Raw genomic sequence first — 18,882 nt, 5'->3', positions numbered from 1 at the left:
CGATCCAGTCTTTAATTATGAAATTATTAATTATTCCAGATGTCATAAATGATTGATTTTAATTTTTACTCATCACTAGTTTGTAATAACAGGAATTAATTAATGACGTTGTATGTACCTTATCCTTCAACATATCCACAATCGTTGAGTATGCTAAGTATAATTAAAAACACTAAAGAACTAATATAAAAATGCTAATATTATGAATTAAAACGTTCTTTCTTTCGACTTCTTAACTCTCTAAAGTTACTTTTTAAAGTGACTATTCGAGGCCGAAAGTATAAATTTAGAAGCCTAAGTGAAGATAAAAAGCTCAATTTGTTTATACGATAGAATCGAATCGGGAACATTCCGTGCGTCAGTCGTTGCAGTACGTAGGGTTCGGCTAGTAATTTCTGTAAATCTGACTCGTAATGATATCATGTAGTAAGTCGTTGAATTTGTCTCAACAAATGCTATCATATTATGAACAAAAAAATGTATGGTTCCATTTAAAAAAATTAGCCTGACTTTAAAATCTCCCCCACCACTCCACCTATATAAAAATTATTTATACTACATAATTTGCCCCTTTAAATAAAACACTTTTTTGATACCTTCAATACCTCATGAGATATTCCACCATTCGCACTTAAACGTAACACCCTGTATAATTTATATTATAAAGAATATTCAAAATATTTGATCTATTAATTTTCTCCATAGAATAAATCACTTGAAAATTCTTCAAATTTATTAATCATAATTCTACACATTATTCAGTACATAAAAAAATGTGCACAAGTAAAAATCTTAAAATTTAAGGTGTGAGGCGTTTAGGATCACGAGGGAACATTGAAACTTTCCTAATATTGTCTAAACCAAGGTACAACATAACGACACGCTCCAAGCCGATTCCACCACCAGCATGAGGAGGGCAGCCATATTTAAATGCGTCAATATAGGCTTTGATCTTTTCTAAATCTACAATGTTTAAAAAATACAAAATCATATTTCAAATATATTACATTAAAACTGCAAAGATGCACGAGTTAGAAGTTACGTATGCCTACCAATTCCATGGAATTTTGCACGTTCTATTAGAAGTTCGGGATCATGAATTCGTTGTGCACCGGAAATAATTTCTTCACCTCGCATAAACATGTCGTAGGAATTCGATGCTTTCTATAATAAATATTATGATATACATTTTACAAAAATTTAGAATGAATTGTACACTTACAGCATTATTTGGATCTGGCATAGTATAGAAAGGTCTTACTGCCAACGGATACTTGTCCAAAATATAAAAGTCTGTGTCATACTAAACACACAAATCCAATGAAAGAACAGATTCATATTTGTTAACAATATCTTTTACAGATAATGCACAAGAAAACTCACTTTTGCCTTTACAAGTTTACCTAACAGTTTCTCATCGGGAGTGGACAAATCGTCTTCCTCGCCCAAAGTTACTCCAGCTTCCGCCAATAACTCAATCGCATCACAAAATTCTAACTTTAGAGGTGGAGCTAAGAATTTAAAAGCCTCTACGTTGTATTGCTGATGTACAGCCTCAATTTCGGCAGTGTAACTAAAATTGTATGATAAAATGATCCCCCTGAATTTATCAAAACTTGCATTTTTATTTTCACGTCGATTATAAATTTATACTAACTTGTCGCGAAGACCTTTAAACATCTCTGTAAATAACTGTCCAATAGTATCGACTACTTCGTGATAATGATATTTAAATGCCATTTCTAAATCAAGACCAACGAACTCTGTTAAGTGTCTATATGTATTAGAATCTTCAGCTCTAAAAACTAAAAAATTATCATACATAATATACTTCATATAATAATAGTAACTTATTTTGTAGAACATTTAAGCAAATTCAGTTTTAAAAATTTTAATTACCTGCTCCTACGGTAAAAACCTTATCGAAGTCGGCCGCTATTGCCATTTGTTTGTAAAGCTGAGGAGATTGAGCTAGGTAAGCATTGCCTTTAAAATATGATACTGTGAAAACATTTGCGCCACCTTCACTTGCAGCAGATATAATTTTTGGTGTATGGATTTCAACGAAACCCTATGAATAAAATTCTGATTAAATAAATTATTATAATTATGTTCAATCATTTTAATAACAACTTACTTTACTTGTAAGGATGTCTCTGAATAATTTACAAACAGCTGCTTCGACTCTATATATAGCTTGATTTGCTGAAGTTCTTAAGTCCAAAACTCTGTTATCCAATCTAGTGTCTTGATTCACTTTTATATTAAGAGCATTATCATCAGTTTCTCCCATAGGTCTTGAGGCATCTTCGATTTGTAGAGGTAGTTGTGCCTTTGCAGCACTTACTACAAATGCTTTTTCAATGTGAACTTCTACTTCTTTCTGTGTACATGATTCAATTTTAGAGGATACACGTTTCACAACCGCCTCTACATCCATGATGGACTCTTTGGTAATACTACAAAATGAATTCGCTTAATATAAATTAATATTACTTTCCTACCTTTTTCCTGTAACTTACTTTGATATAAACTTAATCATTTGTTTACTGGTTTTTTCATTTACTGCAACTAAACCTTGTACTGTGTACGACTGCTGTCTTAAAACAATAAAGCACTGTTTACCTACAATAAAATATTTATATTTGATAAATTATTAATAATAAATGCGTAATTGTATTGTCAACTGTTTTAATTTTACCTTTGGCACGACTAGTGTGTAAACGACCCCTTAACCATACAGTTTGATTTTCCAAATCTGATATTAAATTTTTAATATCTGTAAATATTCTTTCTGTATGTTTTTCGTTACTTTGAATCAATCCTATGTCTCCATAATTTTCAACCGATATATCCTCTTCTTCATTTGCCTTTAGTTGTACTTGCTATATTTATAATTCAAACATACATTGTTATAAGATAAAATTTATTATTTAAGAATACAAAAATAATTATTTTTTTTTACAACATATATGTAGAATAGTTTAGCTTACAGCTTGAGCTATACGTTCAGCTTTTTTCGCTGCTTTCTCTGCTTCTTTCTGTTGCTTTTTAAGAGCCTTCTTAGAAATCTCCTCTCTTTAGAAAAAATATATCTTTAAAATAAAATTTTAAGAAACATCACATATCTTACCTTTCTACAGTCGTATCAACAGTTTTATCCACTCCCATCTATAAACGTGATACAATAAAATGTCGTTTAAATAAATCAACTTTATCAAATGAAAAATATAAATGTACCATTTCAATATACATATGTAAAGTTAGTGAATCATATTGTATTATAAACAACTATTTCGGATAAAATATATATGAAAAGGTTAAAGTTATAGTTATCCATAAAAAATAAGCAAGAAATTTTTACTTGATAATGCTAATTTTTATTTCGTTCACACTCAACAATTATTTAAAATATTCATAAAATGTTTTTTATTTCTTCTTACCTTAAGTTAATAGAAATAGTTAATAGAAATTATTTAATATACACATAGATTGCACATGGATTTAAAATTTACAATGTGCAAATTTAAAGCAAATTCTGGAACTGTCTAGTCTCGTATCTTTTTTAAGAATCTTTAGTTACATGCAGTGTGGCTAGATTTGGCATAATTGAGTAGAGATGGCGTGAACTGCTACTTTTGAATCACTCGTGATTCGATCACAGACGAGATATATGAATAGACGTTTCACGTAATGTAATTTTTCGGCCGGAGTTTCTGGGGTCCCGAGACCCCATTACCATTTTCGTGTCACTCGCTACGTTATCAACAGATTCAGAAATTAACACAAGAGGAAGTGAGACAGAAAATAAAATTACATAAATTTTATTATTTTTGAACGGAATTAAAGCTGTAGGGTCCATCATTGGACATTAATCGATTAATTTCATTGGAGAAATCAATCGATTAAGAGTATTTAAAAATTTCAAGATTATTAAAATTCATAAGGATGTATTTCATTGATACGTACACCGCAAATTCTCTATTTTTTATTTTAAATTGTAATACATCATTTATTAAAAAAATAACTCGGCAGAAACGTATTTGCGACTCGAAATCAGTTTAATCAGACTGTGCATCGGGGCCCCGGAAACTCCTCATTCCTCGCTTTCGCACACTATGCTCAATTGCGTGTACGTGAGCTCGTTGAGTTTCGGAAGAGCCGAGAAGAACAGGCTGATACTCGCTTTCCTTCTCGCTCTTGCATCGCTGACGTCGTTTACATTTCTCGAAAGCAAGCCTGGCATCGCCAACCGTTCGAATCGTCAGTAAACGACAAAAGCCATCGTGACCGACAGACCTTACATTTCTCGAAATCGGACCTGGGCGCTTTCTGAAGATTCATTGACTTTCCATACGAAGCGACCATGCGTTATATACATATACATGTTATACATGCTAGGAACTATAAATTGTATAACTTTCGTTGTATATCTACTTTCTAATAACATGGGAAAATTTTAAAATATAAAAAATGTAAGAATACTGTAGATATTTTGCAATGGAGAATTATTGAAAGAAAATGAGGTAATTATTTAGAAAAGGCCGGGTCTCACCGATTTCGATGATTTTTGAATATGTTGTAGAAATCAACATTTTGAGCAACTTTTTCCTATACATATAACCGCCGCTCGGCCTTAGTTTCCGAGATTTTTCTTCAAAAAGATCGCTACTACTACAATGAATTCTGTCTATATGTACATATCTGTGGCTCTGTATTGCATCAGTCCATGATCGTTGCTTTTTTCTCTTATTTGTATTAGTCGGTATGACAACCGACGACAAATAATGTATAATGTGTCGAGCTAAATCTAGTTCTGCATTGTTGTCAAAGGTTCGAATATTCTGAAGTATGGAACTCGCCAAATACATTATGTAGGCTATTTAGGTGAATTCTTCTTCCGTCGACAATATCATGCTAATGATCTAATAATTAAATTTGTCGAAATAATGGCTGAAATCTTTCCCACTTCTGATAATATCAATAAAGAAAATTGAAATAGAAAATGAATGCGTGGCCGCCGTTAGGCGGCCGGCTACACAAATCGAGTTTTTAAGCACAGCTGTTATAAAAAAATGTCTTTTAATAGTTAACCCTTTGCACTCGGCACCTTTTCGGACGTTAGCTATCAGCAACTCGACGCTACTTTCTCGCGAAAACGAAAACCCTTGGTCGTGATATTATATGGTACAACTTTGGAACCAAGTAAGGCATTGTGTTGAAATTTGGTTTATATGTATTTATGGACATTGAAGAACACATATTTACAATACAAAATAAAAATTTATTTCTCATAATTTTCTATGGTATGGTAAATTCTGAAACAATTCCCAATATACATAGCAGGTTGATTTATACATGTTTCACAATAAAATGTTGTTTGACGTCTTTCTCCTGGTGTTTTCCTGTCGGAACAAATAATGCAGTCCCGGTTTCTTTGGCCTACATTTGGAATATGTAGCTTATTATTCATTCTATTGTCCGACAAAGAACGTTAATTTATTTAGATTATAACGAAGATAGCAATAGGAATGGTTCGACTTTGAATGAAGTTTCGATTTTACGTTTATAGTTTTTTACGTTTACGTTTTATGTTCTTTATGTTAAATAATTTTAGTAAACATTAAATAATATAGTTTATATAGTTACGTTTATTGTCCACGTGTTTGAATCCGACCATACGCCTCTGACCATCATCGACAATCCTTCCACTCCCAACGTAAAAACGGCTGATATATTTCTCATTTTAATAGAATATTTCCCATTTTAATAGGAAAGTACAGGAAAACATGTGTTTCTTAAAAAATTGCGGTGAAATCAGTTCATTCTCCTTAATCACTAATAAACTTTCATGTCCCCTCAGAGGGGACGACCGAGTGCAAAGGGTTAAAATATGTTCATAAAATATTATCGTTTTAAAACGTGTATTTCCGTAAAAACAAATTTTTGTAATTTTTTCTTCATTATGGTATATTGCTTATACATTGTATATGCCTACACAGGTCGGAAAGTCAAAAATGCCTAGGCAGTCGAGAATCTCGGCTCGTGAATATGCGAGATCGAATTTCAGCTGTGTTGAGAGCAAGAAGGATAGACTGACATTCGCCGCCTTTCTCGAATCTACGAAGCTATACGAAACGCCAGAACTCATATACAAGGTGGTTGGCATTAGTGTGTGTGAGTGGTGGGGCAGTTCCCTTTCGGCACGGGTCTGCCGTCTGATAATACTCCACTGTCTTTTCCAATCCCTCCCATAATCAACTCACATGTATTTACGTACACACTCAGCTGGCTGCCCATCAATACTAATTCAGTGCCTAGTTTCTCAACTAACCGCCATCCATGAGAAGAGGCCGCTAAAATCACCTCCGAATTTTCAGGTCGGTATGGCAGTCAGATTCGGCCGCGAAAGTCCATAAGGTGAAACGTCTATTCATATATCTCGTCTGTGATTCGATCACGATTGTTACGTTATCACGTGAACGTAGGTTTAATGCACATAGCGCCACAACGGGAATCAATTGTAACCCGATTATTCACCGTCGAGTGCAGAGTCATGTAACTGCGTTTTAGTTAGGAGCGAAATCCAAACGGACCAGCGTATTGTAATAAACAATACGATTGTATGTTTTTCAACGTGGGCGATCAAGCTGGGGAAGGTAGAGAGAAAGGAAGGCACTTCTTTTCAGATACTTTGTTTATTTTCTAAAGACCACGACACATCGGAGTTTCCGTCGTTCCTTCTTTTTGTTTATTACGGACCGTGCCAAATTAGCTATTTCCGTTAAGAGTTTCAATGGTCTTGACACACAGCAGGGCCTCGCGACACTTCGCTTCGAGTTTCGTTTACTTTCACAAGGGTCATAAATTTTCTTAAGGGTTGTTTAGGCCGCTAGCCTCGTTTTCTCTCTCGACTCCCACGCTCTCTCTCACGCGCGCCCGCTCCAACATGGCCGCGTAACCTCCACCTCCACGCGGCTCGGGGGTGGATCATCGATCGATGACGATCCGGACGGATGGGGCAAGGCACAAACCCCGATTGAACCAGGACAATCCAGAGGGAGGATCGAGGAATATTCCGGAGAAGGGATGAACACCGAGGACGACGAGAAGATTTCCGCGGAGGGACAGATCGATTAGGAAAGTCAACCAAGTTGTATCTAAAAATCGAGACCAGAGATGCCAGAAAAGCACCGCCGGGTGCACACGCACACATGCCAGATACGCGTACGTGAGCTCGTGGAGTTTCGGAAAGTCGACAAAGGCAAACTGACGCATGCCCTCTTTCTCGATTCTCCGAAGCCACCCGAAGTAATTTCGGATCGCCTCGTGGGAGTCGAGAGAGAAAGGCTCACATTTGCCTTCTCGCTCTAAACAACTGAAATCCGACCTCCCGTCAACGGCATACGATTTGGATTCTCGAGCCGAGATTCTCGACTGCCCACTCCAGGCATTTTTACTTTCCGACCTATGTAGGCGCACATAAGCAAAGTACCCATAATGAAAAAAAAATGTTTGTAAAATTTATTTTACAGAAATACACGTTTTAAGACCTCCTGATCATATTTTAATTATTGAAAAAAAAGACATTTTTTTTTATTCCCATGTATGAGCACACATATGTATATTATTAATACGATTTTTGAAAATCAAAATACTTTAAGATTGAAAATTAATAAATTAAAATGAGATTCCCCTCTTTACCAGTATTGTACACGCTGTGGTATTTTTCAATAAGAAGAGTACTTACTTTTATAACATAAACAAAACAGTAGAATTAATAATTGCAGAAATTAATTAATAATGATTTTCCTCGATTGTTTTGAAATAACCGTATCAATTGGTTATGACGAACTAAATAGAACTAACTAGAAACAAAGGAAAAGTGATCCCGTTTGCCAGTTTAATACAAAGTATAGGGTTGTATCTTAAATTTTAAAAGGACATAGTCGAATATTTTTAAAGGTACAAAACATAGCGTTTCATTGTAGAACAGTAACATAAGTTAGCAGGTAATGTCATAAAACTGTTTTTCCCAGCTAATATCCCTTTTTACCTGAAGTATAAGGTAAAAAGTACGAGCTACAAGGTACGACTATCCGAAAATCGTTCACATTTTATCAATGTAAATGAAGCGGCCTTTCCATCAGAGTTAAATACAAAATTTTGTAATTTCTGTGAAAACAAAACTTTCAGTAAATGTACGTGGTGCTTGAAATTTTTATGTTTTGACTGTTTTTGTGAAAAGTACCATCCAGATTCATGTACTTCGTACATTGAAAATAACATATGTTAAATGTAATCGGTTAAATTTAACTTTAAAAAAAAATATTCGAAGGTCAGACAAAATATAATGTCACATTTAGTGTACGATTAAAATATGATTGAAAAAATAAAAAAAAAGGATTTGTTTTGGCAGGGTTTGAACCTGCAGAGCAGAAGAAGTTCGGAACTTGCAGGCAAAGACCTCATCACTCACGCCACGCTGATCAGTGGTGAACATAGTTCTATTTCTGAAAATAAGTACCTGTAATAACTTTAATAATATCTCAAAGTAAAACCTAACCCAAAACCTGGTACCATTCCAATTTTCCTTGTTAGAAACGAGTTTTCAATTTGTCTTAGCGAAAATCGCAATCACATTTTGCACATTATTCTAAAACATTTGTGGTATTCGTTTTCAATGCGATTTAAGTAAGCATGTAATGTATAAGATTTCATTTAATGTTTTCTTTTCTAGAGAAGATAGAGAAAAAGTTTATATAATTTTTTTCATATAAAATTTAATTCGTCCTAAGATTTATATGAAACATTTAAAAGATTTTTTATACATTATGCCTATATATCGGAACAACTATGAAACAAGAGGTATAATCTGTAAGGAGTGTATGTGTGTGGCTAAGAGAACCGTTATCGTTTGCGTCGATAGGAGTGTTTAGTCTAAGCTAGAGTAGGTATCGAGTGAGGTGTTTAGGTTTAAGCTGAAATACGTTTTAGAGACTGCGTCTCGAACGTGCGTTTTGTTTAGATCATTATTATAAGATAGGAATAAGGAAGGGTCGACTTTGACTGCAGGAACGTCACTCTGTATCGAACGTTAGTCGAGAGCAATCACAGTTTTACGTTTACGTTTTATGTCTTTCTTTTATGTTCTTTATGTTAAATAGTTAGTAAATATTAAATAATATAATTACATCGTTACGTTTAGTGTTCACGTATTTGAATCCGTCCACACGCCTTTGAAATGAGAACATAAAATTTAAATGTAAAATTTCATTTAAATTCATTCAGCTATTTATATTCAATCGTATTAATAATATACATATGTGTGCTCATACATGGGAATAAAAAAAAATGTCTTTTTTTTCAATAATTAAAATATGATCAGGAGGTCTTAAAACGTGTATTTCCGTAAAATAAATTTTACAAAATTTTTTTTTCATTATGGGTACTTTGCTTATGTGCGCCTACATAGGTCGGAAAGTAAAAATGCCTGGGCAGTCGAGAATCTCGGCTCGAGAATCCAAATCGTATGCCGTTGACGGGAGGTCGGATTTCAGTTGTTTAGAGCGAGAAGGCAAATGTGAGCCTTTCTCTCTCGACTCCCACGAGGCGATCCGAAATTACTTCGGGCGGCTTCGGAGAATCGAGAAAGAGGACATGCGTCAGTTTGCCTTTGTCGACTTTCCGAAACTCCACGAGCTCACGTACGCGTATCTGGCATGTGTGCGTGTGCACCCGGCGGCAGTGTGGCCAGATCTGGCATAATTGAGTGCATCGAAATCGACAACAGTGACGACGAACTTCCTTAGCGTCTAACGGAATGGTGGGGATAGCAGGCATACACTACCGCACGAGCCACGTGTACGTGAGCTCGGCACTTCGCACAACTTCGGCAAATCGATAAAGAACGCTAGTGTGAGCCTTTCCTTCTTGCTCTTGTAAAAGAGAAACAGCTGAAATACGACCTCGCGATAATCGGCATACGATTCCAAGTCTCGACCAGTGTGGCCAGATCGGGCATAATTGAGTGCATCGAAATCGACAACAGTGACGACGAACTTCCTTAGCGTCTAACGGAATGGTGGGGATAGCAGGCATACACTACCGCACGAGCCACGTGTACGTGAGCTCGGCACTTCGCACAACTTCGGCAAATCGATAAAGAACGCTAGTGTGAGCCTTTCCTTCTTGCTCTTGTAAAAGAGAAACAGCTGAAATACGACCTCGCGATAATCGGCATACGATTCCAAGTCTCGACTGCCCCAGCATTTTTACTTTCCGACCTATATGTAAGGTATAAGGAAATTTATAAAGTATCATAATGAAAAAAAATTTTGAAATTTTTTTTTAGCGGAAATACACGTTTTAGGACCCCCTGATCATATTGTGACTATTGAAAAAAAAGACATTTTTTTTGTTCCTCAACGACTAACAATAAGTGAATTGCAATAACGAAAAAAAAATTCTGAAATTTTTTTTTAGCGGAAATACACGTTTTGGACCCCCCTGATCATATTGTGACTATTGAAAAAAACGATATTTTTTTTTGTTCCTATGCTATTAACATGAATGCATTAAACGACTAAGTGAATTTCAATAACGAAAAAAATATTTCGAAATTTTTTTTAGCGGAAATACACGTTTTAGAACCCCCTCATCATATTGTGACTACTACAAAAAAACATATTTTTTTTTGTTCCTATGCTATTGACATGATTGCGTCTAAACGGCTGAATGAATTTCAATGAAACTTAACATTTAAGTTTTATGTTCTCGTTTTAAGGTCTCATTATATTTTAAGCGTGATCAGTTCCCATATAATGATGATTATACGTCTGTAGTTTTATAATTATTTCGATACATATACATCATTTGTAACAAATTTTTAAAGCGATTTATATAAATCTTAAGAAGGATTAAGATCAAATATACTTTTCTCCTATCTTTCCTAGACAGGAAAAATTAAACGAAATCTTATGCCTTGCATACCTACCTAAACCACATAAAAAACGTATTCCACAAATATTTTAGAATAATGTTGTTCAAAGCAGTCTTACTCGTAAAGGGTTAATTAAGGGTTAATTAAAATGAAAAACCACTCTTAGCCAGTACCGTGCACTCTACAGAAATAGATTACTACTGACTTTTCCCACTATGTTTTTTAATAACCGTATCAAATTGTTACACACAATCAAATGTTATATATTTGACTTAACTTTACATAACAAAATAATTGTAACGATAGGTAAAACAATAACGTGCACGCTACCGTTCAATGGAAACCACGGGAAATTGTTATTTCTTTGTAACATTATCACATGCCATATATTAGAACGTCTATATTCTTTTTTCCTTTTTTTTTGATTCCCCTCTAAATTCATTTCTGTAAAATAAAATATATTAAAGTGACGTCTATATACTGCTATTCATTCAATAGAACTTTATTTCTAATTATTGCCTTTTAAAAACCTATGGAAACTGGGCTATATACAGGGTGTTCGGCCACCTCTAGCAAAAATTTTAATGAGCGATAGTAGAGGCCAAAATAAGACGAAAATCAAGAATACTAATTTGTTGATGGAAGCTTCGTTAAAAAGTTATTAACAATTAAATTCAAAAATTTCAAATCGTTCTGGAAAAATTATTTTCGGTTGCGGGGGTCAACTGCAATCATTTTTGGTGAGTACACATACCTCCGAAATCCTATCTACTTTCGAGAAAAAAAATCGAGTAGGTGCTGAAATTTTTCGGCGAAAAAAAATTTTTCAAATCGTTCTAAAAAAATTATTTTCGGTTGCGGGGATCAATTACAATCATTTTTTATCATTACACATACCTCCAAAATCGTACGCACTTTCGAGAAAAAAATTCCTTACTGAAAATCCAATTAGGTGGCTAAATTTTTCAACGGAGAAAAAAAATTGCAAATCGTTGTGGAAAAATTATTTTCGGTTGCGGAGGTCAATTACAATCAGTTTTTGTCATTAGACATACCCACGAAATCCTGCCCACTTTCGAGAAAAAAAATAGAGAAGGTGTGAAATTATTCGAGAAAATTAAAAAATTGCAAATCGTTGTGGAAAAATTATTTTCCGTTGTAGGGTTCAATTACAGTCATTTTTGGTGAATAGACATACCCCCGAAATCTTGCGCATTTTCGAGAAAAAAATTCAGTAATGGCGGCACTTTAAACGTTAATAACTTTTTAACGAAGCTTCCATCAACAAATTGGTATTCTTGATTTTCGTCTTATTTTGGCCTCTACTATTGCTCATTAAAATTTTTGCTAGAGGTGGCCGAACACCCTGTATATCTACGTCCTTTCTTCGTCCGGGCATTTCAACGGCCCATCGATGCGCGAGCAGTATAAACAAAACACTATCGCCACGTGCTCGAGCCACTGCTGTTTCTCTTGAGTCAGTTGAATTCGGTCGACGAGGACGAACATCAGGAGAAATTTAAAGGTACGTGCCGTAGGTCATTCTGAGACATTTAAATTGAAAAAAAGCTTTCGCGTAGGTATTCTGTAATTTTCTGTTCTTTCGCTTTTCTGCTTTTATATCATGGAAACGGTTGTGAAATCGAAGAATAAGTGTAAGCGCGGTTTTTTATCTTCATGGATAAATGATCATAGATTTAAATCATGGATACGTGCAGTACCCCATGATAGAAGTCGTTTTTATTGTACTTTATGCAATAAGTCTTATTCTTGCGGTTCCTCAAACGTGTATAGACACGGAGAATACAAAAAATAGTACTTCTAAAAGGACTTTTATGCCTCAATGGCTTGAGAATGATTATTTCAAGCCATGTGTTCGCGCCCGAAATGTTGTAGGTCGGATTGGAGTGATGCGATGTCGTCGTGTTGGAGAGGTTTCAAATGGTTTATTTTTAATAATAACAAAGTGGACTGTATGAATGTTTTCAAGCGCGTTGAACTGTGGGAGGAACTGTTTCCCCCGCGCTTACTTTATCAAAATGCGTTCAACTCAAGTAAAACTGCTGTACTGTTACAGACTTGTTAGTTAGACTTGTTAGACTTAGTCGGTTAACGACTGAACCGAGAATTGAAACTGGTTTGTCGGTTGACGACTGAAACTAGAATGCCCAATGTGTCCGGAGTCCGTTTCCTCCTCAGCTTAGATCCCCTCCAAGAGGTACACTTGGGGGTGTTTTGCAAATTCCTCTGTGGAATCGTGAGTCGATTGATTGGCCATCGACTTGGGAGAGGAGGACCCATTTTCCTGCCCCAGTTTGGCAGCAAGCTCCTCCTTCACCTCGGTGGTGGAGGAAAGTCCCAGGCCACGCTGGCGAGGGTGGCCGAGGTTTCCTCCCCAAGTCAACGGCCGCGTTAATTTATCGAGGAAGAAACGGAACTCCGGATTATCCACGCAACAAGGGGTTGCGTCTGGTCTACGTCTGTTTTTATGGCTATATTGTTCCGCGTGTCGGCGATGGCCGTTGTCGTCGGTGCCTACATTTGGCCTTGACGACCGTACCACCCGCGGAACAATATAGCCCTTCGCTGGTCAACTCGAGTGTCGCGTTTCTTTCGTTTTCCAAAAATGCTATTCTTTTACATTGACATTTGCCAGATGCGAGAGACTCGAAGACGTTTGCAACGTAGTACCGATCCCGCATCTGGCAACATAAAGGACCGGAAACAACTCGAGTTGGCCAGCGGAATGAGCGAGCTTTCGTTTACCGAACACCATGGTTGCATAAAGTCGACGGCGACCCTTATTCATGGTTCTGTTCGGTTTGCAACAAACAATTTTCATGTCGATTATCGACGATTTATAATCATGCAGATTCTCAGTGTCACATTGAGAATTATAAAAAGAGTAACGATAACGCAGACAATTTGAATAATAGTTTACGACGCAATCCGAAGAATCGCCTCTGTCGTTGGATGAAAGGATAAAATCCGCGGAAATCAAATTTGCCAAATTAATAGCCGAAAAAAATATTCCGTATCGAACCGCAGAGACGATTCTTGAAGTTTTCAAAGACATTGGGCAAGATCCTGATGTCTTGAAACATATGTCGTTCGGTCGAACAAAGTGTTCAAATATTATATCAAACGTTTTGTATCCTTTAGAAACAAAATGTATTTCTAGTGTTTTACAAAACACTAAATTTTCTATTTATATTGACGAAACATCCGACTCGACCAACGAGAAATGGATGACGTTTCTTGTTCGTTATGTTGCACCCGAGACTTTGGATGTTCGAACGGAATTGGTAGAATTATTACATCTTGATGCCAGAAATTGTGGCGCAGATAATTTATTTAAAACATTTGAAATTGCCATGATAGAAAGAGAAATTCCGTTCGAAAATATTGTCGCGTTGTCATGTGACAACGCTGCTGCTGTCATGACAGGGCGACACTCGTCCTTTATGACAAAGCTTGCAACAAAATGCAGGGACAAATCTTTGACTGTCCGCTGTCCGTGTCATCTGTCTGCAATGGTAGTGCGCGAAGCGTGCAATACCATTCCAGACATATGCGAGGAGTTGTTACGAAAAGTAGCAACTTTCATATACAGTAGTCCCAAACGTTCGGCTATATTCCGCGAATTTCAGCAATGTTTTCAAACAACCGACAGAAAAATTTTAAAATTGTGTTCTACGCGATGGTTATCGCATTATACATCCGTAGTTACACTTTTAGAGAATTGGGACTCTGTATTGCTTTTTTTGCAAGAATTGACAATAAGCGAGAAATCAGATTCCGGGGAACGTCTGTTAATCTCGATGCAAAATCCAGAGGCCAAAGCATATCTTTATTTTCTAAATTACGCTCTTGAGTTTTTTTATAAAGGGTATAGCCGAATAAGGGGGTCAAATGTGCCCCCAAACCGAATGGAACGAGCCACGGATCATTCGATAGCAAAAAAAAAATAACCCCTGTGTGCAAATTTTTAACTTCAAATCTCGACCGTGGGGGTAGTAATGGGGTGAAAACGAAAATCATGTTTTTGAATTATTTCTCTTGACCTATTGAGTAAAAAAATGTAAAAAAATTCAGAGACATTTCGGGTACCGGGGCACATACTTTGGGAGATTTTCAGATTTTTTGATTGAAGAACCAGGTAGTGAAAAATAAAAAACAGCAAAAAATGCCGAAAAATGTCGATTACGTATTGAAGGAGGCCCGGAACTACTTTTATACTTTTACAGTAAACAGGTATTACTATTACTATTACTCTCAATTTTTTTCAGATTTTTCATTTTGGTGCGCCGCAGTGAAAAAAAATAAAAACCGAGTTTTTCCTCATTTTCTGCGTATTAGAGTAACTTACACGTTGAATTTTTATGCGTCCTTCAATATATAAGTCTTTTGTAGACTGTTTAATGTTTCTACACTAAGCAGAATTACATAACAATTGAAACAAATAAAATAAAGCCAACCGTTGAGCGCCATATATCCTAGAAAATCAACGATATTTTCAACGGCGTCGATGGCGCAGTTGTTAGAGTGTCCGACTGGTGAACCGCTGCAAGTTTTTTTACCATAGGTTCGAGTCTCTCTTCTGGACTTAGTATTTTTTTTTCTTCATTATTTTTTTTTTCAAATTCTAACTATATAACAATGCTTTATATTTATTTATAAATGTTCTGATAGCATTTTACAAATATTTTAACCTGAAATATGTATAAATATAGTCTTGGAGTGTTTTTTGCGTTTTTATTTTTTTTGTCAACCACGATTATTGTTTAACATCTCTTACACTGAAATTAATGTGAAATGTTAGTTTTCAAATCTCTTACCTTTGACTATTGTGAATGGATCGGAGCAGAAGATTGTATATTGGCTTACTATTACTTCTTCTCGCCCTTCGATCAAGCAGATCTTTCCTTCTCGTTCTCTTTCTTTGATAAATATGAATGTTTGCTGCGGCTTTAGTATCTAACGTAGACATGTAAGGGTTATTATCCTTTCCTTACTGCTGGTTTTAAAGATAATGGAAACACTTGTAGGACCAACCTCTACGGACCATGCCAAGTAATTATGTATAAATCCCATCGCATACAGTAGCTTGAACTGAGTAATTAAAAAATACATTGTGAAACCCGAATGCGACAATCACCCATTGACCTGAACGGTCTGAGCCCTCACCCAACGAACCTTTATTTCCTTCGTAACGCAGGTAGGACAATTAATCATTTTTCCCCGTGGTTTCCATCGAGCAATGATACTTCATTCAAAAATAAGCATGAAACGATCAAACTGGTACTTAAAAATGGGTTTATTAGAAAAAAGTATCATTGGCAGAGAGTGGGTTAATAGATTTGGCGTGGAATGGCCCTTACATGTCTACGTTAGATACGGAAGCCGTAGCAAACATTCATATTTATCAAAGAAAGAGAAAAAGAAGGAAAGATCTGCTTGATCGAAGGGCGAGAAGAAGTAATAGTAAGCCAATATACAATCTTCTGCGCCGATCCATTCACAATAGTCAAAGGTAAGAGATTTGAAAACTAACATTTCACATTAATTTCAGTGTAAGAGATGTTAAACAATAATCGTGGTTGACAAAAAAAATAAAAACGCAAAAAACACTCCAAAACTATATTTATACATATTTCAGGTTAAAATATTTGTAAAATGCTTTCAGAACATTTATAAATAAGTATAAAGCATTGTTATATAGTTAGAATTTGAAAAAAAAAATAATGAAGGAAAAAAAATCCTAAGTCCAGAAGAGAGACTCGAACCTATGGTAAAAAAACTTGCAGCGGTTCACCAGTCGGACACTCTAACAACTGCGCCATCGACGCCGTTGAGAAATATCGTTGATTTTCTAGGATATATGGCGCTCAACGGTTGGCTTTATTTTATTTGTTTTAATTGTTATGTAATTCTGCTTAGTGTAGAAACATTAAACAGTCTACAAAAGACTTATATATTGAAGGACGCATAAAAATTCAACGTGTAAGTTACTCTAATACGCAGAAAATGAGGAAAAATTCGGTTTTTATTTTTTTTCACTGCGGCGCACCAAAATGAAAAATCTGAAAAAAATTGAGAGTAATAGTAATAGTAATACCTGTTTACTGTAAAAGTATAAAAGTAGTTCCGGGCCTCCTTCAATACGTAATCGGCATTTTTCGGCATTTTTTGCTGTTTTTTATTTTTCACTACCTGGTTCTTCAATCAAAAAATCTGAAAATCTCCCAAAGTATGTGCTCCGGTACCCGAAATGTCTCTGAATTTTTTTACATTTTTTTACTCAATAGGTCAAGAGAAATAATTCAAAAACATGATTTTCGTTTTCACCCCATTACTACCCCCACGGTCGAGATTTGAAGTTAAAAATTTGCACACAGGGGTTATTTTTTTTTTGCTATCGAATGACCCATGGCTCGTTCCATTCGGTTTGGGGGCACATTTGACCCCCTTATTCGGCTATACCCTTTCCTTATACCTTACATAGGTCGGAAAGTAAAAATGCTGGGACAGTCGAGGCTTGGAATCGTATGCCACTTATCGCGAGGTCGTATTTCAGTTGTTTTGTCTTTTACAAGAGCAAGAAGGAAAGGCTCACACTAACGTTCTTTATCGATTTCCCGAAGTTGTGCGCAAGCGCCGAGCTCACGTACACGTGGCTCGTGCGGTAGTATACGTCTGCTATCCCCACCACTCCATTAGACGCTAAGGAAGTTCGTCGTCACTGTTGTCGATTTCGATGCACTCAATTATGCCAGATCTGGCCACACTGCCCGGCGGTGCTTTTCTGGCATCTCTGATCGAGACGAAGACGAATAAACTTTTACCAACCCTTTTTCGAACATACTTAGTAGTTTGATTTTTGCGCGTCTCGCCGAGCAGAGCGGTTCAGCGCTCCACGGGCACCAACCTACCGTCCTTTTTCCCTAAACCGCGATCTCGGGACGTAACACGTTCATTCCGTAGTACCGAGTGAGTCGTCATTCGTTAGCGTTCCACTAATTTCCCTTAGAGGAAATTCAATGAATTAGAAATGCCCCAAATTTAAATTGTATTAATTAAAAATATTAATTTAATTGTATTATTTAAAAATAACAACATAGATAATTTTGATGGTTTTAAATTAGTCCAGCTTTTGAAAATATCCTTTCGCCAATTCATCTAATATTCCCTACTTTGCATATTAAAATATATGGTAGGTTTTTACTCATAATAGCTGCTTTAGCTATAATTGGCTCTTCTAATAATATAAGTCTATCATGTGATATACTCATACGCAAACACAATCATTTTAATTAAATTTTTTTTATATTCTGTTATTCTTACATTATTATAAATATATTTATTACACACTTAATCAAACCTTGCTAAACTGCTTTTATAATAATTTTAATTATAAAGTTATAACATAAGTGACATGTATATAAATTTAATTTTTAACATTATTCATAGAAAGTTTTTATACATTAATATGACATTTTATATATTTGTATATTATAAAGAAATAAGTTGGAATTTAAAATTGCAAACAGGTTCGTTTTGCGTATACATTACTTTGTTGAAAAATTTCACGAACATTTATGAAACAAATGTTGAAACAATGAGAAATAAAACTTATACTTATAATCTAAATTCTATTTAACACTTTTAATTTTTCCTTTTCTTTCTCCTAATAAGAAAATGATGTTAACATTGCTTTTAGACCGTATTATAATACATATACAGTCTAAGGACATAATTCGTGAAAAGTGAAAAGAACGCTCCCCGCTAATCAAAAGTGATCACGAAGAATCACAAATCACTGCGAAAAATCACCATGATTGGGAATGAATGTGATCGAATCACGAGTGATTCAAAAGTAGCAATTCACGCCATCTCTAAGTTCAGACTGTGAAAACTTACTGTGTATTGTATATTTCATG

The 18,882-nt window shown here is 35.5% G+C and overlaps 1 protein-coding gene across 1 annotated transcript; it reads right to left on the bottom strand.

The window, feature by feature from the left end:
- Positions 1-799: 799 nt before the first annotated feature.
- LOC122404189 (aspartate--tRNA ligase, cytoplasmic) lies at positions 800-3,584 on the bottom strand. Its single transcript, XM_043408120.1, has 12 exons — positions 3,444-3,584; positions 3,134-3,171; positions 2,994-3,078; positions 2,702-2,885; positions 2,523-2,625; positions 2,138-2,459; positions 1,900-2,071; positions 1,658-1,805; positions 1,384-1,573; positions 1,223-1,303; positions 1,053-1,164; positions 800-963 (listed from the first exon to the last, which is right to left on the bottom strand). Exons 2-12 carry the CDS (start codon positions 3,169-3,171, stop codon positions 800-802), a joined length of 1,599 nt encoding a protein of 532 aa, XP_043264055.1. The 5' UTR covers positions 3,444-3,584.
- Positions 3,585-18,882: the final 15,298 nt, after the last annotated feature.

The sequence above is a fragment of the Colletes gigas genome, unplaced genomic scaffold (genome assembly GCF_013123115.1).
Source record: "Colletes gigas isolate AHSC1104 unplaced genomic scaffold, ASM1312311v1 Colletes_gigas_Sc00119, whole genome shotgun sequence".
Taxonomy (NCBI): Eukaryota; Metazoa; Arthropoda; class Insecta; order Hymenoptera; family Colletidae; genus Colletes; species Colletes gigas.
This window is presented reverse-complemented; position numbering and strand designations above follow the sequence as displayed.

Excerpts from the sequence above, each read along its gene's own strand:
- LOC122404189 (XM_043408120.1), bottom strand. The coding sequence starts at position 3,171 with ATGGGAGTGGATAAAACTGTTGATACGACTGTAGAAAG. Across the intron at positions 1,806-1,899 it reads GGTTTTTACCGTAGGAGCAG|TTTTTAGAGCTGAAGATTCT; the intron begins GTAATTAAAATT and ends ATAATTTTTTAG. Across the intron at positions 964-1,052 it reads TGCAAAATTCCATGGAATTG|ATTTAGAAAAGATCAAAGCC; the intron begins GTAGGCATACGT and ends TAAACATTGTAG.